The sequence below is a fragment of the Plectropomus leopardus genome, chromosome 16 (assembly GCF_026936395.1).
Source record: "Plectropomus leopardus strain MGB_pleo_1.0 chromosome 16, ASM2693639v1, whole genome shotgun sequence".
In the NCBI taxonomy this organism is placed as follows: domain Eukaryota; kingdom Metazoa; phylum Chordata; class Actinopteri; order Perciformes; family Serranidae; genus Plectropomus; species Plectropomus leopardus.
Window position 1 is genome coordinate 19,634,040 of NC_142191.1, and position 27,895 is coordinate 19,661,934.

The 27,895-nt window shown below is 38.0% G+C and overlaps 1 protein-coding gene across 2 annotated transcripts in view; it reads left to right on the forward strand.

The window, feature by feature from the left end:
- The window catches only part of lama2 (laminin, alpha 2), a 246,784-nt gene that overhangs the window by 128,539 nt on the left and 90,350 nt on the right, over positions 1-27,895 (forward strand). The window contains exons 21-28 of one of the 2 annotated variants that reach the window (XM_088089255.1): positions 2,327-2,538; positions 9,725-9,831; positions 10,944-11,216; positions 12,567-12,747; positions 16,184-16,320; positions 19,772-19,903; positions 20,396-20,500; positions 25,412-25,555. In XM_088089255.1, coding sequence (XP_087945381.1) covers positions 2,327-2,538; positions 9,725-9,831; positions 10,944-11,216; positions 12,567-12,747; positions 16,184-16,320; positions 19,772-19,903; positions 20,396-20,500; positions 25,412-25,555 — 1,291 coding nt within the window. The remainder of the gene's footprint in view (positions 1-2,326; positions 2,539-9,724; positions 9,832-10,943; positions 11,217-12,566; positions 12,748-16,183; positions 16,321-19,771; positions 19,904-20,395; positions 20,501-25,411; positions 25,556-27,895) is intronic. The other variant, XM_088089256.1, reaches the window with a different exon arrangement.

The window sequence follows — 27,895 nt, forward strand, 5'->3', positions numbered from 1 at the left end:
ATCTCTTGGAAAAAAGATTTTTTAGACTGTGTCACGTCCACTAACATGGAAAGGGTGAGGTTTCTGACCTATACTGCAGTCAGCCACCAGGGGGCGATTGAAATGATTGACATCACTTTTTGGGAGCTGTCATGTCATTTATCTTTATATTCAGTCATTGGTATGACCACGTGAGAAAGACCTCTACAAGAAGTGTAAAGTATTATTGCATTATTAAAATGATTGCATCATGTTCACTCTGTATTATTGCTATTATTCAGTTACATGAATATTTTCAAAAACCTGGACAGTCTGCTGCGAATAACCTGTTTTGAAACTTACTGCCTGAAGACATTTAAATCTCCATCTCTTAAAATCTCTATAAAGCTTTTTTTTTTTTTTTTTTAAATTTCATTTCATATCTGTTGGTGTTTAGTTTGGCTCTGTTGCCCTGCAGCTCTTGTGTGTGTGTGTGTGTGTGTATCCTTGAGTAAATGTCTGTCTGTGTATGTGATGTGAGCGTGTCTTTAATATGAATTATACAGCAGCCTTCAGTCTGAGCAGTCTTACCTGTAACAACGCTGATGATTCCCACAGACTCAGCTAGATGAGCTTTATTGCTTGTTTATTTTGTGATTGGTCACCAGCTCTTGTGGGATGAAACCTGCTTTAATTAGTGATCTTGTATTTAAAAATCAGTGTGTTCTTGTAATACAAACTGGAAGCTAAGGAAAAAAAATGTTCATAATGTTTTTTATGCTGAAATCTGAGAGTTGTTTATTCTTTAGATGCAAGATAAAAAAAAAAGACAAGGTGAGCCACCGCATATTTTCTTGCAGACCTGAAAGCTGAGAAAAAATGGCATTTTCAAGTATTATTTGCGACATGAAAGCAGAGCAAATTTTCTAGAGACATTACCACACTACCTGCACTCTCAGTAAGACCTGATACACTATTATCCCATACTAAAATTGTATTCTGAGAGTAACAGGATGACATCTTGTTGCAACAACTTAAAAGCACACCAGGTGGGACAGTGATCTATTGTTGATGTGCTTTAAAGCCCTTATGTGAGGAACTGTATGTGATTATAGTGTCTTGCAGATTACAGTGATAGCATATGTTCATGTTTGTATAAAAAGGAGACGCTTGCAAGAAGGTTTGTTCAGTCAGTTTCAGCTCAGTCATTTTCTGTGGGCCAGATAACACTGTGTCCTAACTGGATGCTTCAAGACTATCGTGCTGCATCGCGTTACATCACAAGCTCTCTGTCCACACTGCTTCTATTAAAATTGAACTCCATCACGTCATGTAAACAAACCACTGACCTGTCAGCTGTGCTCTCAGAGACACAATCACGTAAAAGATGTCTGAATGATTACTTCCTCATTATTCACATTCACTACAGTAGCATCATGGGTAACTGATAGATATCATTGTTGTAGCTTCCACACTCTATCATACCACTATCTCCACTTTTAAAACAAGCTAGCTTGCTAGCACCCCACAGTATTTTACATTATTTACAGAAACATTTTGCTTCCTCTTGATTTTTCTCCAGCCAGATGACAACTTATTGCAGTTAAGTTTGCTGTTTTATGTGACAAAAATATCACTTTCTTTCATTGTTTGTAAGGTGTTTGTTCAGGACGTGGTGGCTTGTGCAGTTTTTTGTTTCCATTTCCATTAGTTTATTGTTTATGCCATTGGTAAGTTGGCTGTTGCACTTCATCACTTCAGCTAAAATACTGTTGTTGTGCAGAGACAGTCAGGCCACAGTGCAAATGGTAAGAGATAGTACCCACATCTTGGAAAGCTTCATCTCCTCCTCACAGTCGGGAGCGTTGCAATGTCAACATATGCTCAGAAACATAAAGACATTTAAGTTAAAAGACATTGAAGTTAAATGTCTTTATTTCATACAACATCAATAAAACAGAAATGTAGTATGCAACAAAAGCGCTGCTCAAAATGGTGCACTATATTAATTGCGCATGGGCAGTTAGGACAGTCCAATAGGCAAGAGTGTTATCAAACAGATTTACTCGCTGAACCTTGCTCGTGTCGCGTCCAGTCGTGACAGTGTAAGTGTCTTTTTGATGCCACTAGGCGACACCAAAGTCCTAAAAAATCCTAGAAGAAAACTCTGCGATGGACCTTTAAATAGCATCTTAGCTATCTGTGCGATATATTTAATAATCTTTGATGCCACATAATTGCTAGAATCTTCGAAATATTCCAACATATCCTCTCTTTTTAACAACAGTTGACCTCTTTTTCATGTTTCAATACATCCAGTATGAAACAGCATCATCACATGATTTTGTGTCTCTCTGCTGCCTCCCAGATGTTCCAATGGATACTATGGCCAGCCCAATGTGCCGGGGGGATCCTGCCAGCCCTGTGATTGCCATGGCAACCTGGACCTATCTGTACCTGGCAGCTGTGATCCAGTCACAGGCCACTGTGTGCGCTGTCGCCAAGGTTATGGTGGCGCATCTTGCGAAATTTGTGCTGATGGCTACTATGGAGATGCCATTGCAGCAAAAAACTGCCAGGGTAAGTAAACTGATTGACAACAAGCATCCGAAATAGACAAAGAAACAATGCATTTAAATCTATCAGTAGCTTTAATTTGCTGTTGTAGTTTGAGTCACTGTTGAAAGTTAGAGTTGGTCCATAAAACACAAATTATAATCATGGAAGTAATAAACAAATTCAGAAATGTAAATGTGAATAATAAAATAATTAATGTTAATATTAGCTCACAGTAACATTAAGACCCGCATATTATATTATCCTTATTTAAAGCGGCACTGTATAATGTCTGATGGAAAAGATAACCCATTCATTTTTTAAAAAAAATTTAATGTTGGACTCATGAATAATAAACAACAGTGCCACAGCAAGAAGTTCAGCAAAAGTTACATAGGCTCCCTCTAAAGTCCAGTATAATGTCACCTTATTGTGCGTTCCAAAAATACTAATTGTTAACTATTTGAGGTTTTTGTATCACTGTCAAAATGTTATTTAAAGTTGGACTAGTGGACATATTACAGTGACGTTAATCTTAACATTTTTGACATAGTTTATGTAATGTGGTAAGTTAACATCTACAGACTAACAGTAAAGTAAGTAACGTTACAAACTCCAGCTGATACTTGCCAAGTTCTGTGCGGACATTAGAGCCAACATCGGGAAAATATTGTTAGAGAGCAGACCTAATTGGCTTTGGCTTTTACACATGTATGTACACAGAGAAATTAATCTAATATGAAAGAAAATATAACATAAAATATAAACAGAGGACGTTTTGGTATGTCTGTCTGTGCCCCCGCTTGTCCCATTCTCATGAATACAATATCTTAAGAACACTTTGAGGAAATTAAAAAAAAATGTGGCACATCTACTTGGACTCAACAATGAACTGATTTGATGTAATTGTTCATAGGTCAAAGGTCATTGTGGCCTTGTCTGTCTCATTCTTGTGAACGTTAAATCTCAAGAACGCCTTGTGGAAATTCAAAGGTCTTCTTCGCTGTTGTGACATCATAATGTAATTTCTTTGGCCATTATTCAGCGTCACAACTCGGGAACAGAAGAGGAGACATTTGCTCTGAATTGGTGACACTAATCTTCGGTGTCCACCGTGAAACTGTGCTGGTTTTATGGATCTTCTGTGCTGCTGTGGGAAAGATGTGTGTAAAGCATCCATGTTTTCACAGACACGGATGTAAAGTGTAAGAGAAGCTTGACTGGCATACAGCCACAAAGAGGTAATTCTAGTCTTACTTTCTTAGAGCAGATCTCCAAAAAATGTGACAACTCGACTTGTAGTTGTGGTGTCAAAAGAGACATTTTACTCCACTGCCGTCCATCCCCAGCCCTGGGGCACTGAGAATGAATTGTGTAAAAGCAACATATTGATTGAACAAATTGGTCTTGAGATTTTCTACAAACAGTATGCCATCAGAATGATATTAAGGATGCTGTTTTCAGGTTTAAAAAAATCCTAGACATTGCTATGTTAGGAGGAAAAACATCATCTACTTTTTAGAAAAATCATTACAAAAAAGCCGATATTGCAGCTTCAGTGTCTCAGCAGGGCGTTACACTGAACAGTAGTGTTCCCCCTATAAAACTCAATTTTAGCTAAATTATACCTTTAATCCTTTTACTAAAGCACTGACTAGATACACCATCTGGAGTGTGTGGTGTGCATGCGTGTGTGTGTCTCTGCGTCGGCAAGCAGCTGTGGTAGTAGGAGGTGTGATGTCGGAGCGGCCCACTGACTGCCAGCTGTGTTTAAGAGTGAGAATTTAAAAAACTATACCTGTAAAAAAAAAAAGAGTTTGGAGAGACTGAACAAGAGAGGAAGAGAGAGATGGCAGCGATTACAGACGTACAGATGGTGCTTGTTTGTGAAGATCTTCATTAAAACCTGCGCTGTTGGGGAAAACAGTGGCACTGGCAGCGAGACAGGCAGAAAGACAGATAGACGCTTCACTACGAGACAGACTGGCTATGCGGATAAATAGACTGATAAAAGCGTCAGACAGGCACAGAGGCAGGCAGACAGGCTGACGTGGGGTATTAATGTGAATTTGATAGTTCATTGTTCTGTAGTTGTTTCCCCTCTACACCCAGCTAAATGGTTATTGATTAATCAGCCTGATCTATTGCTCTCCTACAGTGCTGATCGGCTGCTCGTGTCTTAGAGTTGGAGGGCTGTTATTGATCCTGTACGACAGACCACCAGGAATTATTAAAACACAACAACTCTCTCTTTCTCTCTGCCTCTGTCAGTCTATCTCTCTTTCTGTGTCTGCCTCGCTCTGCCGATCGCTCCCGGTCTTAATGAATTTTATTGAGTGGAGCGGGAGAGTTCAGGCCAAGTCCATTTGTGCACTATTAGACTGTAAAAATCCTTTACTTTTTCTTTTGATGTCAGAGTTCCCATCTGCAGACATTGTTGCTGCAACCACTTTGTGTCTCCCTCTAATGGTTGATTTAGTCAGGGAATGGAGAACAGTTTGATTTTGCAAGCAATCTTGACCACAAGGCAATTTGTTTGAGGAATAAATTCAAGAAAATGAACCCCTCTGACCATTTCTCACATGGGGGAAAAGTCATTTGCAAGTTCTTGTAAAGATGTGTGAATTGCACTGTCACACATTTGTCCATTCATTGGAACAAAGTGGATATGTACTAACTCAATAATGTAATTATGCTTCCTGTGTGTCTGAGGCTTAATGAATGTTTCATAGATACCTCATACAGTAGATCAATAAACTCTTCGGGGATCAGTGGGGAAACCTCACTATTCCAGTTTCACCACTCTTAATGGACTGTGTGGTGCAGTTTGCTGTGCCGAAGCACAGACTTTTTATTGGAAAGATAGGCCCCCAAAAAGTAGTAAAGTACAATTAAAAGCCTGAAACAAAAGCAGAGTTTGAATCAACAATAACTCGTGCCAAAGCCCAAATCAGGCATCTTTTAATGAGTCAGGAAAATTTACAATCTTTTTTTTTAAATCAGTTTGTGTAACTGCTATTTACAGAACAAACTACTGATGCTACCTTAGATCAATTTTACATACATTTCTACTTTTCTTGTCATTGCTTACAGAAACAGAAAGTTAAGTGTGAGGAAACACAAACAAATTTCATTAAGACAAAAACTGATTTTCCTAACGTAAACTATTTAATATTTTAATCAACAGGCTGACAGTCCTTCTACGTTTCCTACAGGGGGGTAGATGGCACATTAATTAAACTAATGCTGAGACCAAAAAAAATCTGAAAACAGACACTAAAGAAATTGACTGTTAAACCACACCTTGGTGTAGCAAATTTTTCATCCACATGCTGAAGCGATGTGCATGGGATTCATTGGGACACACTGAGGGAATTTCTTCAAATTTGACAAAAAATCGTTCTCAACAAATCGTTTTGACTTCAAACCAGTATTTACCATATAATATTACGTCTCTCTGTAATTATCCCAAGGCCCTGAACACAGACTCTCACCAGCATGCTTTTCACAGACATTTTTCAACTTCTATATGTCCTTGTTTACCTAGAGCATCAGATCAATTTGCTCTTGCTATGCACTATATGAGTACCTCATAGATTGTATAGCTCCTGGACTTCTCACCAACGCACCATTGTAGTGCTAATAATATAGAATAGATGCACATTAGCCACTCCTGCAGTTTGTTTATACGACAGATTGCGGATTGCTTGGTAACAGAACATAATGTATTTCAAGTTGCAAAAAGATTGTTTTCTTCACCATCAAGGCCAGCACTGAAAATAAAATAAAAAAAAAATAAAAACACAACAAAAAGCAACATTTTATCCCACAACAAGGCTTGCATTGTAGCGACTGACAGAACGGAGTCCAGATGGTCCCCGAAGGGTGAAGCTAGGGGGGTGAGAGACTGCGTGTGAGAGAGTGTGTGTGTGAAACAGAGACGGACATATATGTGCATCGTTTCTTGTATGGTTAATCAGGCGTGTGTGTGTGTGTGTGTGTGTGTTTGTTTGTGTTTGTGTGTTTGTGTGAGTGGGAGGGCATGCGTGCCCTCTGCATATCTGTCTAAAGCAGAAATCAATGCATTTTGTGTACTGTGTGTGTGTGTGTGTGTGTGTGTGTGTGTGTGTGTGTGTGTGTGTGTTTTCTTCGCGTGTGTTGGCGTGTGTGTGTGTGTGGACATCTGTTGTACCCCCCTCTCTCTCTCACTTTCCCATCCCACACTCAGGTCGGTCCTTCTGTCTCTTTTACATCTAACAGTAGAGGATGGCAGGATGTAAAACAGGCAACTACTAGTACGCATGTGTGTCTGTGTGATGTGTGCTACTAATTTCTTGAGGAAAAGTGTATGTGTTTTTTGTGTGCATATACAGTATGTGTGTGTGTGTGTGTGTGTGTGTGTATGTGTGTGTGTGCTTCTTGACAGCCCATCCACCAGATGGAAGCTGTGATGTTCAGGCTTTTAATTGTATATCTAAGGGGCTGATTGGCGTGTGTGGGTGTGTCTTTTTTTTCCTCCTTCCCGTAGGTTTTGAACAAGTTAAATAAAATTGCACAATCTCAGATAGAGATCGAGAGAAAGAGGTTTAAGAGAAGCATGCTCTGATGAAGTCCAGCAGCGTGAAACGTTAGCATCTATTTCTTGATTTTTGAAGTTGAGAAAAATGAAATTTTTCAGCTTTATTCTGAAGATCTGTTTGTGTGCTACCTTTGTACCTATATGAACTTTGGTTTAGCACCACACCCAAATACTGGAAGGTGCATCCTCTCAAAAACCTAAGTCCTTGATTTGAAACATCATATTTGGGGGTTTTGATAATAACTAAAGTAACCCATTCAGGGAGAGTAAAAACTGTGCACATGAGAAAGGGCATGAGTTCACTGACAGAGAAATAAGGCACGAGGCAGAGATGAGAATCTTCTTATGATTTTTATGCTGTCACTATAAAAGGTAATAAACTCTCCCCCAAAATTCAATATCACTTAGTTTTGTTGTTGAAAAAGACTGGTTAGTCTTGTGTACCTTTTCTTTTAAGGGACTTTACTACTTATAATGTGACCAATTTTTAGCTGTCACATGAATCAGAACCACAGTCGGATCCAAGTATGGCATTCTTCATTGTTATTTATTATTTATTTATTTATTCATTTATTTTTGACTTGCTTTTCCACAATGCCCAGGAAAGACTTCTGTCAATGTTGGTACTGAGCACCAGATTTTAACCAACAAAAATTTGGTCTAAAGTTAGAATGGTGCAGTATTTTCCCGATAGTAAGATTTGTCGCAAAGTTAGGTTCACAATGCGTGTACACTCTGCTTATTAAACACACAGGGAAGCGCCATTGGGTTAAAGGAACAGTACATCACAAATAAGGAAAATATAAAGTACTTGGTAGATTACTTTTTGGACTTTGTGTGGAAGGGAGAGAGAGAGGGGATGACATGCAGCAAAGGGCTGCAGGTTGAAGCCCACAGCAGCTACGGTGAGGACAGAGCCTTTGTACATGGAGCTTCTCGCTCTACCAGGTGAGCTAATGGGTGCCCCATAAAGTATATTTTCTAAAATGTGAACATGCAGAGAGCAGAGGAACGCGGCTGTCCTATTCCCCATTGAGATAGATACTGAGCACATTTTCTCTCAAGGAGCAGCGTAACTTAATTGATTATTTCCAAAGCTAAAAGTTTGGTTGTTGCCTCTGTCAGCTGTTAAACTACATCTACATTTAGTCTTTCTTAAATGTCCCAACATATTTGCCGTAGTGACATTACTGCTCTTGCTGCATTACTCTCAGCCGTGGGTTCGAGTCCGGCCTTGGTACTTTGCCCACCCCCACCCCTCTCTCCCCCTTTCATGCTACGTCTGTCTTGTCAAATAAAGGTAATAAAAAGCCCCAAAAAATGTATTTAAAAAAAAAATGTTAAAATTGTTCCCTTTCATGTTGACACTCTTCAGCCTTCCATTGCATCAGGAGCTCCTGCTTCGTGTTTACTTTCAGTCAGATTCCAGTAGTGGTTCATCCATTGTATTGTGTTGCATCTTTATCTCTGAACTTTGGGGGCCCTTATAGCTGTTTGATGTGTTTTGAAACCTTTCTTCTTAACCAGAACTGTGGATTTAGACTTTAGTGAACATTTGAGACGTATGTATCTTAATGATATCTAGATGGGGTTTTTTTGTTGCTGAATGTCATTATTATTTAGGCAAATCATGAATTGAAAACATGAATTCATGTTTTGTTTTTGTTTTTTCTCAGGCAGCTATATTCAGCATTCAGGAGGAAGCTGGTATATTTCTTTCATTTCAGCCCAACAGTACCTAATTCAGATTTTTTTTCTTATCTGGCAACATTTCAGAAGGTTTGTTGAAATTGTCTTGGCTGGCATATTTTAGCTTCGGGGGCAGTTTGTGAATGTCTGAGTTCAGTGTTTTATTTTCCTTCGCAGCAGCATGGAGGCATTTCCACGCTGCCAGACAGCTTTCAAAGACTTGACGTGATTTTTAGTTGGCTTTTAAATTGAAGACGAATTGAAATAGAAAAAAAAAAAAACAGTCATGTCATCTTTCATGTCCTTTATTGTTGTAAGTGTTAAGTTGAACTGAAGGTTTTGAAGAGGTTTACTCAGTCTTGGTGATTGCAGCTTTGTCTGGATGGAGGAAACACTAGCTCTGCTTATTTTTTTATGGGTTTTTTTTGTGCACAGGTGTTGCTGCCTCAACAACAGTTTTTTTAATGCAAAAATCAGTCAATTTATTTGTAGCATGGATTCATAAAAGATACAATTTCAGTGAAGTGTGATCTTCTTAGTTCCTTTAATTTTCTTGAAATTCATAAAAATGTAAAGCTGTCCGTTGTTACAGCCTTGAAATTTTCATTTAGGCTGTTATCAGACTTGGTGTGTTTTAATACACAAAATATAATCTGGAAAAACTAAATCAGCCCACTAGACGGAAGAATCTATTTAAGCAAAGAGAAGATTTTCTCCAAAGTGCAGTCAGAAGGATATTAAAATGCATATCGAGAGCTAATCCTGAAGAGGACCTTAAGCAGGATCAGAGCTTATCCAGCCAACTGTAGTGTGAAGTAAACACACTCATAAACTTGTGCTATTGTTAAACCAATATGTGTTGTTATATGTTCTCATGTAGAAATTCTGCTATGAAGAAATGGTAATAATTGATGTAAAATATGCTCCTCTCCTCTCCTGCAGCCTGTCAGTGCCACACTAATGGCTCTGTATCTGAGATCTGCAATAAGGAGACCGGACGGTGCCAGTGCAAAAAAAATGTGGTTGGACGACAGTGCGACGAGTGCATAGTAAGTATGCTGACAGATGCCAATAATCTTTACAGATATTGCCAACATGTGTTGGCACCATTCCTGTGTAGACTTTTTATTCATTATATTCCACACACACTGTACCAGTGGTGGCACCAGTAACTGCCCTTTCCTCCCATTACAATCATGCAATATTAAGTTTGTAATGCACTCCCTGTGGTTGTGAGTGTTTTAACCTGAATTACATCCATAGTTATAATGCTGTTATTTGAATTACACCTTGTTTTTCTCGTTGTTTTACATTATGTGTATGCATTGTTTTTTTGTTTCTGTTTTTGTTTTTTTAGTGTTTTGTATGTGGTAGGTCAGAAGCTGATTTATCTTTCTTTAAATTGTAAATCAGTTATAAAAAAAATATTTTTGTACTACAAAGTATTTACATTAGGTAGCCCACACTGCTACATCTAGCTACATGCTAACAACAAAACATGTAATCTCTGTTGCTTATCTTGTTAATTTCTCCCTGATTTCGGGTCATATTCCCACTGGAACATGTCCAGTGGTGAAGATTTTAGTTTTTAAAGCTTTTATTGGTGATTTTTTACAGTCGAAAATGCTGCTATTCTCCATGATAGTCATTTCCCTGGCCACAGTGATAGAAAGAAACCCTGATATACGGAGGAGCAGGCTTAAAGAGACAGATGCTAGATCAGAACAGACGGACGGGAAAATACAGGTTTATCACCAAAGTCAGTAGAAAAATTAAGTGTTTTTTGACCTTGAAAACATGTGAACATGTTCTTAAAGAAATCCAAAATACAGGTTTAAACCTGAAAATGAGCAAAATAGGTCCTCTTTTAAATGTAAACTGATATTTTTGGTTGTATAAAGGCCAACTGTGGTCAAGTGCTTTATCTTTTCTGGTGTGAGTTTTTTTACTTTTATTATTTGCATAACTGCAATTAATATAACAATACTATAATTATGATGATGAAAAATGCCCTTTTATTTCCACATAAGGGATGATTTTTTTGTTGTTATTTACTTTTGTTTCTTCACCTCTTGTACTTGGTTTGTTTGTTGTTTTTATTTGTCCTGCTCACTCACTCTCATTGGTCCCCCTCCACACCTCTGCACTGTGATTGGTCCAGCCCAACTGTTGGTGGGATGCTGAGCGTCAGGACTGTATTCCCTGTCGCTGCAGTCCTCAGGGCTCTATGTCTCAGCGCTGTGACATTGAGGGCCGCTGCATCTGTCGCCCCGGCTTTGTGGGCCGACGCTGTGACCTGCGTCGCCAAGGTTATGAGAGGCGGGAGACCCGCAGGCCGGTGGAGCGTGTCCCCATAGAAGCCGTGCAGCAGAGATGGGGGGGCTCCTCCCGCACAGGGGGTTGTCCCAGAGGGGCATACAGGCCTAAGACAGGGGTACCACACAATGCATGGTGTGTTTAAAGTAGCATGAGCGTGTTGCTGAAACAGGTTTAAAACACATTAAACTCTTTGTGTTTGTGATAGTTTGACGCTTAAATTTTCTAAACCATTGCACCATGTGCTGCTAGCAAGGGTGTTTTTTTGTGAAAAACATTTCTGTTTAAAGATGCTGCGATGAGTGTAAACACTAATGCAAGGTCCTGAGTGCATCATGCAAGGAAATGTACGCATAATGAGCGATCTTTAACACATTTAAATATCAATGTGCCAGTGAGTTGTCATCTAAAAATGTCACTTCTTTAAGTAATTGAAGAAGTTTGTCATTCCTGAATTGGTGCTGTAAATGTCACAATTTTTAGGCAATTCATGATGTATTATTTTATTCTGAGGTAGCCTTATTCTGTGTTCAGGAAGCTGATTTTTTTTCACCTTTAGCTGAACTGTACCTAAGTAGCTTTAGGGGCAGTGTGTGAATGTTTTCGTCCAGTCTGATGAACCGTGCATGGCATCGTGTTTTATTTTCTTTAGCAGCAAAGAGAGTGCATTTTCAGACAGCTTTTTCAAGTCCAAAATGCAGTTTTAAGTTGGCTTTTTAACTAAAGACATAATGCTTCTTTCATGTTTTCTCTTTATCCCAGAATTATACCTTGGAAAGATTGAAAATCTTTACAAATATAAAAGTTTGATCCCTTTGTTTTTATTACACTACGCTGGCAATAGCTCTGGCCAGTGACATTACATTGTCAGGTTGTACGTCTGTCGTTCCAATCACATGAACTGAACTTAATATCGTAAGAACGCCTAGAGGGAATTTCTTAAAATTTGGCACAAACTGATAAGATTTTGGTGGTCAAAGGTCAAGGTCACTGTGACCTTGTCTGTATCTTTTTTTTGAATGACAACAACCCTTTGAGGTAATTTCTTCAGTTTTGGCAGTAACGTCCAATTTGACTCAAGAATGAAGTGATTAGAATTTGATGTTCACTGTGACGTTACAAAGCATGTTTTTGGTCATAAGTCACAAATTCATACACTGATTATGACCAAATGTCACACAAATGTCTAATGGGATATAATGTTGAAGTGGTGACATTTTTTATTCAAAAGGTCAAAGGTCAATGTTATTGTGACATTGTAATGTAAACTGTAATTGCAACTTGACTGATTCACGGAGGCAGACAACAGCTAGGTATTGTAATTCTAGTTTCGCTTTCTTGCATCTCACGTGATTGTAACCTTTGTGTCTCTGATTTGCTTGCATGTGTCTGCAACTAGTCTCACCCTAAGTCCATCACCTGTTCTCAACTATTCACAGCCCCCGTGTCTTTGTCTGTGTTTCTCCAGCCTCAGACTCACGGCATCACCACAGGTGGGGTGTGCGCCCCGTGTCATTGTAACTCGTTTGGTTCCAAGTCATTTGACTGTGATGAAAACGGTCAGTGTCGGTGTCAGCCGGGCGTCACTGGACCCAAATGTGACAGGTGCTCTCGAGGATTCTTCAACTTCCAGGAGGGCGGCTGCACACGTAAGCACAAAGTGTGGTAGAGAGGAGAGTGTTTCTTTAAAAAAGCCAGCAAACCCTGATATCACACAACAGAACAAAAGTAAAGCTCAATCTTCTGTAAACCCAATGACAAACTCAAACCTCTGTTTATACTGTAATTTGCAATGAAAGCAATGTCAGCAGTCACAAAATGCTGTCCTTATTAAACTGCTGCTTTGTTCTTTTGTCAAATTGTCTGCAGAGCAATTCCATTAAAACAAAGCTATTGTGCAGCTTCAAAAATGCATGTGCATCGCTTCACATTACGGTGGCACTTTTATAATTATTGCAAAGTAAAATCTTTTTTTTTGCCCACAAGCGGGAGAAAGCTAAACATTATTAACACAAAGCATCACAGCAAAAAAGGACAAAAATACTATGATTGTGAGCCGCTGGCTTTAGTTAAATGAGCACTGTTTTGTCTTCAGACATACAGTACTTTGCCAGTGTCTGCATTTCTTCCTTTTCCAGTTTCACATGGATGTGACAACGTTTGCATCTATACTGTACAGCAAATAACTTGTAATTTGAAATATCATCAGTTTCCTGCAGAAACCACAAACTTCTGCTCTTATAAAAGCCTGACTCCCAGAAATAATGAAGCCCTCATAATTTCATTTCCATCTATCTTGAATTTTTGACATTTCACAGTTAGTTATAAATAGTTCTGCAATTTTCCCCAGAGCTATGAAACATGCGTCTTGGCAACAACTAAAGCCACATCAAACACAGCACCCACCCATACAGGCTTATATATTAAGATGACAGAAGGAACAAATGAACGACAGAAGGAAGCAATAAAGAACGGTCATATTGGAGATTCAAGACCAAGTAGTGTATCTATGACACAGTGGGAAGTGTTGCCAAGAGAAACTAGCCACTGATTGATATGAACATCTTTAAAGGTTGAACACACAGAATAATAATGATTTTAACAATAAATTATGGAGCTAAAATAATTCTTCTTCATCTTGGCAGCTGAATAACAAAGCAACAAAACAGCTGATAATTATGTGTGAAGAATGTTTACGGAAGAGATTGTTTAAAAGAATCAAGTAAAATTTAGTCAATTTTACAGCGAAATCCATTTTATAAAACACAAAGTTTACTAATAAATATTTGATGGATAACAAGGGACATGAGATACCTGTGCAAAACTGTGTGTGTGTGCGCGTGCGCACGCATTTTGGTTTTACCTGGTATTACCTCTTTCTTTCAGGAAGTCCCATCCTGTTATCATGATCAGTGCTTTACATACAACTACAAACATTTGAGCTAATTTCACTTCTACAGTTTTACTGAAAGCCCTCCCTACTGGAGCAGTGCTTCAAATTTAAATCAGGAAAGATTTAACACTTAACACATCCGTACTTACACCTCACAAAGTTCAAGGTTTGCCCAAATTGCAAAGCATGCCAGCGATTCAAACTTGAAGCATGCTTTTATGTGTTGGAAGTTGAAATTGAATTATTCTTGAAAAAAGGAGAGTTTTGTTTTGTTTTGTTTATTTTATTTCATTTTGTTTTAGTAATATCTCCTAGTAGTTGACAATGTGCAGACGCTCTGATTCACTTTAAATTGCACATCTATCCAATTTGCTATGCAAGAATAATTTTTGATATTTCTGTGTGACTGAGTTACTGAGACAGTTTGCTGACTTTAGGACTTTTTTCTAATTGCGCCACTGTTAAAGGCTATTCACACCCTGAATAATAACTATAACAATAACTAGAAAAAAAAAAAAAAAATATATATATATATATATATATATATTATTTTTTTCCTTACTCAATTGGATGGTGGAGTCTACAACACAACTATAAAGACTACAACAGTGGAAAACGATATTGAGATCACTTTTAGAGCTGCCAATACTCGCATTGTAACTGTTCTTAATGTGCATGGCCCTTTACACTGTGTTCGAGCATGTACACTTGTCTGGTGATTGCCATTTGTGGCCACAGTAGCGACTACTGAGTGAAGGTAGCATAAGCTCACTTTAACATACAACACGCAGCTTCTACCAGATAGTGTTGGAACCATTCTATATTCTTCATGTCAGATGTATCATTTCAGATTAGCAATAATTATTATAAATCAGATGTTTCATTGGTGAACTGATTAAAAAGTTTGAAAGCAATTAGTTATTGGCAGTTGGTTGCCAGAGCTGAGGATTTTCATTATTGTTGCTTGAGGGTGTGTCAAGTGATTTGAAAACACTTGAGTCATGTTTAAATGTCTATTATTAGAAGGGAATATGTTCACATAATTAAATTGTATGCCCTAAAAACTTGGCATCTCAGGCAGCAGGTGCAGTAAACTTGTACCGCCCAAAATGAGGATTAAGCATCCCTGCACCCCAAAATACGTCTATGAATAGCTTTTCACACATATCTCCTTATGCAATTTATTATTGATGCCAGCTACTATTGACGGCCAAGAAAAGCAGCGATAAGTTAGCCAAAAAGCCTGTTTGTGTTTCAGAAAGACAAGACAGGAACTGGGAATGATTTGCTTTTATTCGTCCTAAGATGTCTACCACAGTGCAGTGGTCAGGTTACAGAAACAATATGTTGGTTTGTGTTTAATTTACTGCAGGGAAGTCAGAATACAAATGTAATGCAGGCTGTGGGCATGTATTTTCCAAAAAATGAAATTAGATAAAATGTCAACAATTACCAATTTCATAAATTAATAAGGCACCATGTCATTAAATTTCAGGAATGTTCACATCATTAGGTTGATTGAAATACGAACAAAATAATGAAACTCTCCTGTAAGGATGACTTCACATTCCATGAGCGTCAACAATGCAATTCAGCCAGCGAGAGAGCGAGAAAGAGAGTCCTCTGGCACTGGCTATAGTGTTTTCTGGGGAGTGGTGACAATTGAGTAAGTTAATAGGTATCAAAATGAATTGAAATGAAGACACTGGGGGATTATGGGTGCTACAATAAACAACTCAATCTTTGTGCAGTAACTCAACACATTACCCTTTCAAATTCTTAGAACTGTAGCTGTTCCATTAAATGATGACTCGTCCTTTTAAGTCAGCATGCACATAACATTCAACTCGGTATCAATCTTATAAACACTTGCTCTATTAATTTGATGAAAGATGTCAAATAACAGTTAGATAAACAAATTCACAACTGAAAACACACTGTCACCAAAATGTCTCCCCTTAGATTTAAGTATCCAACAAAATGTGGCAAGCTCTCTTCCCTGCGCCCAATCCCTGACACGTTGCTTTGGTTTCAGTTTGGAGTCTGTTAGCCAGCAAGGCATGTTGTGAAGGAAAAACTCTGTCATTGTTGAGAGCTGGTAGAAATAAATTACGAAAAAAGGAAATACAATCAGCTTGATTAGTCTTCAGAGTCAGAACCATTTAAAACACACCCTCTCTCCTCTTCTTCAGCCTGTCAGTGCAGCCATGTGGGGAATAACTGTGATGCCAACACAGGACAGTGTATCTGTCCTCCAAACACTATCGGTGACAGGTGCGACCACTGTGCTCCCAACCACTGGGGCCATGACATCGTAACTGGATGTAAGGTAGGTCTGAACACTATATTCAAAGAGCAGCAGATAACATCTGTGTAGCCTACATTACTTGTAGTAACATGAAGGGCCTAAGTAGACACACTGGAGGAATGACACAAAAATTATGAAAGTACTGTTTAAGGATGAGATAAATTTGAATTAATTGTTATTTGATAGGGACAATGCAATTTAGCATGATTTCAACAGAGAGTATGACACTTATTTATTGCACAAAGAGCGTATAGCTTATTTTCAACTCTTGTCCCTAGTTGGCTTAATTATAGAGCAATAATATGTTTTAAACATAATAATACACTATAAAAAAGGAAAACACAACAACATACATATATTAAAATACACATAAAACAATACATCGATAAATATACACAAAAACTGGACATTTTCAACGCACTAAGAGTTTGTACAGCTCTGGTTTGCTTTTAGCCAGCACTCGAGCTTTCTTTTAAAGGATTTAAAGTCTGCAATTAATTTGATTTCAGTTGGGAGAGGTGACAGGCCTTTACAGACACAGCTGATTGTCCAAATTTAGATTTACAGTATGCTATTTTACAATTTCCATTCATGCCGCTCCTAGTTACCCTGTAACTGTCTTGTATTTGAATAAATAAAAATGAAAAACTAATGCTTACTGTATCTTTCTCAGTCATTTTTCTTTTCAATATTCAGAAATTATTTCAACTTGTGATTACAAATAATCAAGACTTTTCATCCCAGTCGTCAGAATGAAATTTCAGCATTATCATTTCAACAAACCACGGATATGTTAATTTGCGCATTTCGTACACATTACGTAGAGTTCAGATTACATCTTTATCAATTTTTTAATCGAGAGGAGGACAGGATGGTGGATAATATATAACTTAGATGAGACGCTGCAAAGCAGCAGACAGCAGCTGCTCAAGAACAACAAAAGTGGGCATTTTTAATAAGAGTTTGGGACATTTCCAGCCGTGTTCTTAGTGACCAATTTGGGTATTTTTCAGGCAAAATATGTTGTCTAAACCTATACAAAAAGCTTTTTTGTGCTTTTTTAATCTCTACTGTATTGCTAGAAGCAGAATTCTCATATCAGTGGTTCCCAACTGGTCAAGTCATGTGGTTTATATTTCTCCCTAGTCATTAGTTCAAGTTCCACACATTTGATAAATTACCACGTTTCATTTAATTTCACAAAATGTAAACAAGACGTTACTTCTCAGTTTTCTCTTCCTCTTAGCTCCATTTAATCTTCTCTCTTTGTTATTTTCCTTTCCTCGCTGTGTGCCCCCGCTCTCCTCCAATACTGTTCTCTTATTATCACAGTGCTTGTTCACACAGCATTTCCTCTGTATTCCCTCGTCTTTATCAACTTTCTGTCTATCATTCCCATTTCCTCCACCTCTCTGTTTGTAACACGACTTTGTTCAAAGTGTTTGTAAAGTAATTGTTCTGCTCTGAAACCATCTCACCAAAAGGCCGTTAGGTAGCAATAACAGTAAACTATTAGAAGTAGCAATAGACTATTAGCAATTAGAGGCTTGAACATGAAAGTACTGTAAGTCTCAGTTAAACAGCCGATTGATCCAGGAGGGTACATCAGGGCATCAAAGAGGAATGCAAAAGATCTTTGTGGTACCAAACAAACATAAAAAGGTACCAAAGACAGCAGAACAAAGTAAAAGCATAGCAGCAGAACATTCAGTGAAGTACAGCAAAAGAAATAACGAGCCAGAACTGAGCTAAGTCGATACACAAAGCAAATACTTAAACGGATACTTCACTCACAAAATGATCACTTGGATAGTAATGACTCACTCTGTGTTATGTTGAATTCATGAAGAAAACATACATTTTCTCACATGAAACGAAGAATCCAAAAACTGACAATTCTTGATAAATTAAAGTCACAGGTGACGGTGTTGAACAACAGGAAAAATATATAAAAACATTTATTAAGAAACCTTTACACAACTCGTGCAGTATAATCCAAGTCTCTTTATACGCTCAGTACTTCCCAAAAGAATTAATTTTCACTAAAGCCTGAACTTCAAAGCCCGACTCCATTTCACCTCGCTGAACATCGGAGCTGCGGGTCGACCACCGCCTCGATCTGTTAGTTTGTTTGTGTTAATGTGTGACTTTGTTGTTTAAAATGGTTATATCGGATTTACCAAAGTCACACAATATCCCAGACGAACTGCTGATCGAGGCAGAAGTAGACCAGGAGGTCCCATGTTCAGTGAGGTAAAAATACTGTAGAGTGTGGCTCTGAAGGGAGAATAGATACATTTCACTTTCAGTTCCCCCCCAGAAAGAGCTCTCTTTTGGGGAAGTACTGAGGACTGGACAGGATAAATGAGCCTTGGAACATACTGCATGAGTTGTGTGAGAAATTGTATGCTTTGATATAGTTTTGCTGTTTTTAAATGCAGACCCCCATTACTTCAGTTTATTCATAATGTTCTCCGTGGATTCTTCGTTCATACAAGACAAACAATGTTTTCTCCACAAATGTGAGTTATTGATATACAAATGGTCATTTTGAGGTTGAAGTATTGTATAAGTGTAATCATTTAACTCATCTAAGATTACAAAGAAATCACGTGTAACACGTGGTAAAAAGCCATATCATAGAAAAAAGCAGCACGCACTTCCAAAAGTAGACGACTGGGTGCGGGACAAACCAAAGTCTGCACACTAGAGAATGCTCCCAAAAACGTTTAAAAAGCCATATTAAACATCAACACATAAAATGTCAATTTAAATCAACACTCATTAATAGTAAACATCTGGTTCAAGAGTTCAAAATCACCTTAATTGGTAAAACTTTGCTGGCGTAGCCTTACATAAACTCTGAACAGATTTAATTTAACATTGACGATATTAATACAAAAACAGTTCTCATTTCAGCAGATAGGCACTCAACAGCTTCTCAGCTTATGATTGTGCAGCTTTTTGCCTTACAGCACTCATAACAGTTGTGTGTTTTTATGGTGTTTTTATCTTTGTTTGAGACATTTCAGACTTGTAATACCTTCCGATCTTCTTCAGTAATAGTTTTTGTAGAACGTTATGCTTCCTCTGCACTTTGGTGTTAACAGGTGGAGTTTTTAAAGTGATTTTACGCACTCAAGTCTTGCACGCTGTACAAGTAAATCCCCATGTTCAATATTTGGACACAGCTCTCTTGATTCAAACTCAGTTATGATCTTTCAACATGAAAACTCATCTTTCACCTAGAAGAAGCCAAATAAAACTCCACACTGATCTGACAATATTGTGTTGTGTGTCTTCTAAAGGTCTTCCAAAGGTCTGCACCACGACAAATGTTTGCATTGTACTTGATGAAAAAAAAGTTTGTGTTTGATGTTCTTATGTCTGAATAAAGATCATTTTTAAACATTAAGACTAATAACAATAACAGTAATAATCTCTGTCTTCATCTTTGTGTTTGTGTGTGTAGGCGTGCGGCTGCAGCGTGATTGGCTCAGTGACCCAGCAGTGTAATGTCAACACAGGCTGCTGCATGTGTCGCGACTCCTTCAGAGGAGAGAAGTGCAATGAATGTCAAATTGGATTCAGAGACTTTCCTCAGGTGAATGATCCGAAAGATATTAATACAGCAAATATTGCTCTTAGTATCACAAAGCATGCTGTTATTACATTATTGCGATATGAAGACAAAGGAGAGAGGTTTTCATAGACATAATAATGCCTTTATTGGATGCATAAAAAAGAGTAGCTGAATCAAGGTAGGGAAATTTTGAATAGTTTTTCATGAATAACAGAATTAGAATTAAAAGAACTTTTATTGAGTGTTCAAAGAAATTTCATTGTCATTTTTTTCAGGTCATTTTTGAAAACTTTTTGGAGCTCAGTAGCTTACAACTCTGTCTTTGGTGTGTGTCTGAACTTAAGTGTCCACTGACATGGGAGTGAGAAGATAATGCAAAATTTTCATTTTGGAGTGAAGTTTAATGGCTTGGTGAAGCATAAAGCTAGGACACACTCTGGTAGCTTCTCTCTCAGCCTGTTATATTGTTGATAACAGAAGCTTGGCGTTTGTCTGCATCCGCGTTTCCCACAGTGCACCCAGTGCAAGTGTAGCATCGCAGGATCGGACAGCCAGACCTGCGACCAGGAGAGAGGAGTGTGTGCCTGCGCCGATCGAACAGGAAAGTGCAGCTGCAAGGTATGGCATACACATTCACAATAGACACTTGGTCTTTCCACACGATGCTAAAGAGGAATTGTGGTCTCCATTTTTCACTTTTCTGTCAATGCATTGCCAGTGGTTGTTAAAGCTTTATTTTCAAAGAAAACATTGAACAAGCAAGAATGTGCATAGTTATTAAACTGATTGAAACATTGTAGACCACTTGAGTGTCACATAGAAGAAACAACACCAATCATGATGAGCTTTGATGCTTCATCAAGATTAGTCATGTAAAATTTATATGAATACATGTTTCAAATTCATTGTCGTTTCAAACTTAACAATAAAGCTAAATGGATTTTTAAAGTCTTAAAGTGAACAAGTCTGTTTTAGTTTTTCTATGCCAACCCACAATTTTAATTTGTTGTCTGGAAAAACTGTCAGAATTTTCTTAAAGCAAGTGTCATTTTATTTAGGTCAAACAATACATTAATGACAGGTTTCTCCTTCGACTTTAGCCGCTCTTACAAGTGATTAAATAAACTGTCACTTGTCTTTGTTGCCAAGTAGAAAAACAAGGCAGCTGTGCTGAAAGCTTTTTAAAATTTATGTAAAAATCACCCTCAAAACTGCCCCCCAAAGTAAAACCATGCAGTTGTAGAATCACGCATTACTTTTAGAAAAGTTCTGTATTTTGTCAACCTGGACCACATTTTCCTAAGTTTTTGTGTCTAATTTTGGTGGTGCCTATGGGCAATTGTGCACTGTCAATTTATGTCCACTAAAAGTGTTTGTTTTTGCCACTGACAGGCTCCGATTGTTATTAGAAGTGTCTGACAACATTTTGGAGAGGAGCCTACAGAGAAATGAAATGGTTGTGTTTTTTTTTTTTTTACTTTTTTGCCAGTTTATTATTGTGACAAAAGTGTCACTCAAAGAGAAGTTCGTTCTGAAATCTCATAAGAGAGGGCTTGTTGCAGGAAAAAAAAACGGTGGAAACGTCAGAAAGAGGTGTACCGGGTTTGTTGTGTTGGAGTACAGAAAGCGTAGCTTAGAGTAGCTTATTGAAGCTTGGTTTTCATGGCTGAAGCTTCAACTGATTTCAATAATACGGTTCAGTCTGTGACATTTCTGATCGAGACTTCTTATTGAGTGAGACTAACAAACAGACCTTAAATTTCTCTTTTGGGATTCTTTCCATAATGTTGTCAGACACTTCCAATAACAATCTGAGTCTGTCAGTCGGGAAAAAAAAGTGGACGTAAATTGATGGTAAACACTTACCCATAAGGATTACATCGCCTGTTTCACTGCTGCTGCTGCTCCAGTGGCCTCTCTCAATAATGGACCCGTTTAAAAGATTGTTGTCTCTATAGGTCACTCAGACACAGAAACATGAAAGCATAGGGTCCAGGTTTAAAAATACTGAAATTTTCCAACAGCTTGATTAAATCGTCACGTCATTATATGAACCCTCCACTCCTAATGGGCTAAGCATACACAGACTTATTGTCTGTGGATGTTTTCCAGATTTACTGTAAATCTCATAATTAAAACAAAGCTTGTGAGACACAGTCGGTAAAGCTCAGTTTACCCATCCAGTGACCATCTGCAGAGCAACTTTTACTCTTCAGATCCTTAAGTCTAAGTAAATGAAAGTGTTAGAAAATGAGAAAACATATACCATTGATGGTTTTGAATCTCACCAGGAGATGATGTTTAGATTTGAAATGTCATTGCAGATTTTTCCTTTCTTTATCTGTATTTGTTGAGAGCCTTTTGCGTTTTATGATACATGTGTGTCATTTTAGTAAATGTCACCCAAATGAGTAAGACAAGCATTTCTTTGTGACGTCTTCCAACTGCTGGCACAGTTATATAGATTCTTAGATGCACACATTTTTAGATTTATTTTTTTTCCCTTCTTTATTGTCAAGAAATAAGAAAGTGTGTGTGGATGGACTGTCATCTCCTCTCCACTAATTCGTTTGTGACAGTCATGATGCGCAGATGTGCACGCACACATACTAACACACAAAAACTATAAATCCCTATTTAATTTGTATACTGAAAATTATAGATGCCCGTGCACACACACACATGCTCACCTATGTATTTGCACATATACAGCATATATTTTACACCTCTCATCCTCATTCTGACAAATTGATCATATGTCTCACATGCACACCTCTCATCAATACAGCTTTCTGTCACAGCTCTCTCTCTCCCTCTCACATACACGCACACACACACACACACACACACAAGAAAACATGCACATATTCAATATACGGTGCACCTGGAGTGTCGACACCTTTCATCTCTGCTGTCACTTGCTGATCACATTATCCCACATAGACAGCAACAAATGCTAAAACAAAATTTTTAAACACACACACACATGCACTCACACTCACACTCACACACCTGATTTATGACCTGTAATGAGGCATCAGATCACTGGGTGTCATCTTCACTCTGAACAGGTAGGAGGGTGACGTCCTGACACTCAAACAGTCATTCGATCTGTCATCTGTCTCTCTGTTCATCAGTTATTTCTGCTGTCGGTTACTTGTTATGGTGGTTATCTGTCTGTCTGTCTGTCTGTCTGTCTGTCTGTCTTCACCTCTCTATCTATGGAGAAATGTGAATGTATGTAACTGCATTTCCTTAGGTATCATTGGACATCTCCAATATTTAAAAAGCCACATAAAGATGGCAGCAATTGATTGTAATAGCTTATGCTATAATGTTGATAGACATAATGATTGTAATTTCTGAAAAAATGTAAATAATAATGCAAAAATCCTCAAAATGAACTAAATCCAGCATTTCAAATGTGGAGATTTTCTGACTCTCTCTGTTTTACATGATTGGAAATTAAATAACTCTGGATTTTGGACTGTGGGTTGATAAAATAAGATTTTAAAGAGTCACTAGTCTTATGTATGTGAGCCTGAGGTGCTGGGCAGTTTTTTTCAGTATTTCATGAGACTTATTAAACTACACGAAAAAAATTCAATTCATTGAAAAATATTTGATATAATAAACTGATGATCATTAGTTGCTAGTTTTAATATAATTACCCTCCTCTGACAAAACAAACTCTAATAATGTCGAGCACCAAAGTTGATGTTTTAGGATCTTTCACTGTACCTTCACATTCCTCTGTTGTTCTTGGTCCTTACTCACTAACCTGCAGGACTTTTTGACAGAACTCAACATTAATTGGATGATGTTTTGTTGACAGCACTGTGAGCCTCTTCTTAGCAGAGAGAAGGCTTAATATACAGACCTGTCCACAATCCTATTTTAGACCAGTCAGCTCTCAGCTTATTTACACAAATTGTAAACAGTTCAGTGCAGTGAGATATATTTATCTCTACCTCAATGCATCCAACCAAAAATGCATTTTCTGTGTAGCATAAGAGTATGGTGTATTGTAACATACGTGATGCACTCAAAATAGTGACCAATTATTATAGCATGGATAAAATCACAATGACGTTAATGTTTAGATGGCTGTAAACAGCTAAAGTGAACTCAAGGTTAGAGAGACTCTTTTTCAATTAGAGGACTTTGACTCGTTCTATGTCCTACTGAAATGTCCCGATGCAAGATATTAAATCCAAAAAGGTTCAGGAGCTCACTGACTTCAAGCAGAATGGATATGTTCTTGTTGAATTCAAAAAGTATCAGTATAGTTTATTATTGTATATAGATTGTTCAAAAATTATCAAGTTTCCCAAAAATTTTATATTTTGTTCATTATGCCTTCGTATCAGTGATAGCAGTTGCAAGAGGCATTATGTTTTGGAGTTGTCTCTCCATCCTTCTCATTCATGTGCAAGTGATATGCTGGGAACTCCTTGCGGGGATTTCTTCAAATTTGGCATAAACTTCCACTTGGACTCAAGAATAAACTGATTAGAACTGGTGGCCAAAAGTCTAAAGTCAAGGTCAATGTGGCCTCACAAAGCATGTTTTTGGCCATAACTCAAGAATTTATACACTAATTTTGACAGAATGTCACACAATATCTAATAGGATATAATGATGAAGTGATCTTGACAGTGAACTTCAGTGTGACTTCATAGTGCTTTGTTAAAACACTTTTCTGGCCATTACTCAACATCATATGTCAGGAACAGAAGGCGAAACATTTGGTCAGATACTGAATTGGTGACACTAATATTGGGTGTCCACTTTGAAACTGTGCTGGTTGTATAGATCTTCTATGGTGCTGAGGGGAAGATATGTGTGAAGTTTCCATGTTTTCACAGACATGGATGTAAGCCGTCAATGCAACGTGACTGGTTCACAGAAGCATACAACTAAGAGGCAGTAATTCTAGTTTTATTTTTGATGTAACCTTTATTCTACTAGGAATGTTCCCATTGAGATTCAAAATGTCTTTTACAAGAGACTTCTGGCCAAGACAGCAGCACAAACAGTTTCACATAAAAGAACAAACAACCTAAAACAAACAGCCAAAAAGTTAAGATAAACACCATAAAAACCAACAAGCAACAGACTTGAAACAAACTGCAATTTACATTGAGCAACAAGGTGGCAGCATTCAGTAACCGGACATGTCTATTCAGTGGTCAAATAGCCCTTAATCCTGTTTTATAATTTCCCATGCTTATAAATTAATCCAGTTTAATGTGACTCTGTGGCTCACACCAAGATTAAGGTGTCAAAACTTTAAAAGCACTTTCAATAATGACACTGCGGGTTAGAGAAATAATGAACATAATTTGTCCACATGACTGGAGCTACTGAAGAATTTTGGGGTCACTTATCTGAGTGGATTTCACTGGTTTCCATGTCGTCACAGGACTTCCCTTTCCACCACATGCTGTCTACTGAAACTGGATCTGTTATTCAAATAATGCGAAATGTTCCTCACCTGTGTGTGTTTGACTGTGTTTGTTAATTAAGGCAAACGTGGAAGGAGACAACTGCGACCGGTGTAAACCAGACACGTTTGGGTTGTCGGTACGAAACCCGCTCGGCTGCAGCAACTGTTACTGTTACGGACTGACACACTCCTGCACAGAGGCACAAGGACTCATCAGGATGTGGGTGAGTGGACCTTTCTCCTCTGACACTTTTAGCTTTCATCAAGTGAGCCTAGGCAGCATCTTACTGTTCTGCCACTTTTACTGTTAGTTCATTCATATTTTCATATATGATATATATGTTCATGTAACATTTGTACATTTTACAGTTGTTGGCCAAAGTGTGTGAAATTGTTTGTCTTCATGGCCATACTACTCTGCAGGGATGATTTAGTTACATGCCATTATTTCATTTAATAACTGAATACATTTGTATTCAATATTAAAAATGTTACTTATGTATTTGAAGTAAAATATGAACATACAGTTGGTGGATTAAGATTAACAGAACCTTTTAAAACTTGATTTTAATTTGGTTTATTAGCCTTCCTCTGTGGCTATGAACCACCTAAATGCACTGTATTGTGTTGGTGCAAAGTAATTCTGCAACAGTTCAGTGTTGTGTTGAGATTTTAGACTGCGAGTGAGAGAGTGCTGCAAAACAACTCTATTTTGTACCTTTATTTTGACTCCACAAATAAAAAATGTTCCATTAAATGTGTTAATTAACGAAACAATGAATGAAATATTGTTTCATATTGTCTTACATCCTGTTGATAATATGGAGTGCATAACAATGTTTGGGTCTCTTTCACCTCTGATGTGTTATCTGTGGATCTAACCAAGAGTTGCCTGTAAGCTTTCCTCGTTGCACACACTATCTGTGCCAGCTTCCTTGCTGAGACAACACATTTGACAGCTGGCTGCCTACAACTGACTCTGCATTATGCCAGTGTTGTCAGCTTCATGTTCTTCATTAATCATTATCTATGGATAATTAGAGGCTAGCTCAAACATTTAAAGTTAATAGATCTCATTTTACTTGATTTCCATCCAGTAGAGGATCAGTGATGCTTGGTAGTTTTTTGCAGTGAGGTTACAAATATGAAAAATATAGAGAAGGTGTGTGTTGTTTACATGGATTAGATAGGTGTGCTGAGGTTGGGAATAGTGGCTCTTTCTGTAATTTCTTTTGCACAGTCACAACTTAATGCTGCAACTGAACATGTTTAAATCATTTAAATGGGGAATTGTATTGGCTACATTTGTGATATTTTCTACATACTGTGGTTTCAGGGGGAATTTTCAGCAGCCTCCCCATGTGTGTCCCAAGTGTTAGGCCAGAGATAAACTTGCTGTTAACTACACGTAGCCGTATGTATTTGCATATGCTGTGCACATCCTCAAAAATTAACCCGACGTGAACTTGAAATGCAGTATGTATATAAACATCTGGGACAGTGTAGAACCGTAGCTGGCTAACAAAAGTAGTGGTGGTGCGTTTCATTATCAGCCTCTCGCATTGGCAGCACAAAAGACTTGTACTCTCCATTGTCCCAACGGGCTTGAATTAGAGGGCTGATGAACCACCAACGTTGTCGCCTCTGTTGCCTTTTCTGCCTTAATCTCAGCATTAACATGATAGTAACCTCATCAAGTGTTGCCATGTCTGTTATCTGCATCCCACACATCCGGTAGTTGGATGCAGAGCAAGTGTATCTCCGGCCTTAGAGGGAACGTGCAGAAGGAGACTTGTGAGATGTATTTGAGTCAAAAGTTGCACTCCTTCTTAGGGCAGAAACTTGATCCATGCAAATGCAAAATCAAATGACAATGCTTGACCTTGCTGGCTTAAACACATGACCCGCTAAACGTTCTCAATGTGTGCTGTCGCTGTACGTGCCGATGGAGGTAAAAAACATCAGACCTCAAGCGACCAATATAAAGTGTGTTTTCATTTGCCACAGTAGTAAACAAACATGGCGTCTGTGGGGAGACATGCACTGATGTACGTTCTGCACAGAAAGAAGAAAAATAGCAAATAAAGACAATGGGATGTTTGTCTAAATGAAGAGGTGAAGATGTGTCATAAAAAATGCAGATACTCAGCTTGAGCTTTGGCAAACTGGTCAGTTGTGGTTGCTCTGAGCGAAAGCAAACTTCAACAGAGGGGATCAGCTCTCTCTTGTTTGATGCTAATGTGCATCCTAGAGGCAATGCTCTAACTGCAGCTTATGTTTGTGCTGCATTACAGTTTTCACTGTTAAAACTGAGCGGCATGTGAAATCAGTCTGACATCGCTCAAAGTGTCTGTGTTTGCATACTTGCCTGGACCATGTCTCTGCCTTTAGAGTCACAACTCAGTCAAATCATAAAACAGACATGAAAAACATTTGAAATCTTTCAGTGAGACTTAGACTTGCCAAAGATATAATTATTTCTCAGATGTCCATCCCATTTAAGCATTTGCCAAAATGTAAACAATTTATTGGCCAAAAAACAAAAAAAACTAAACAGGGCTCTT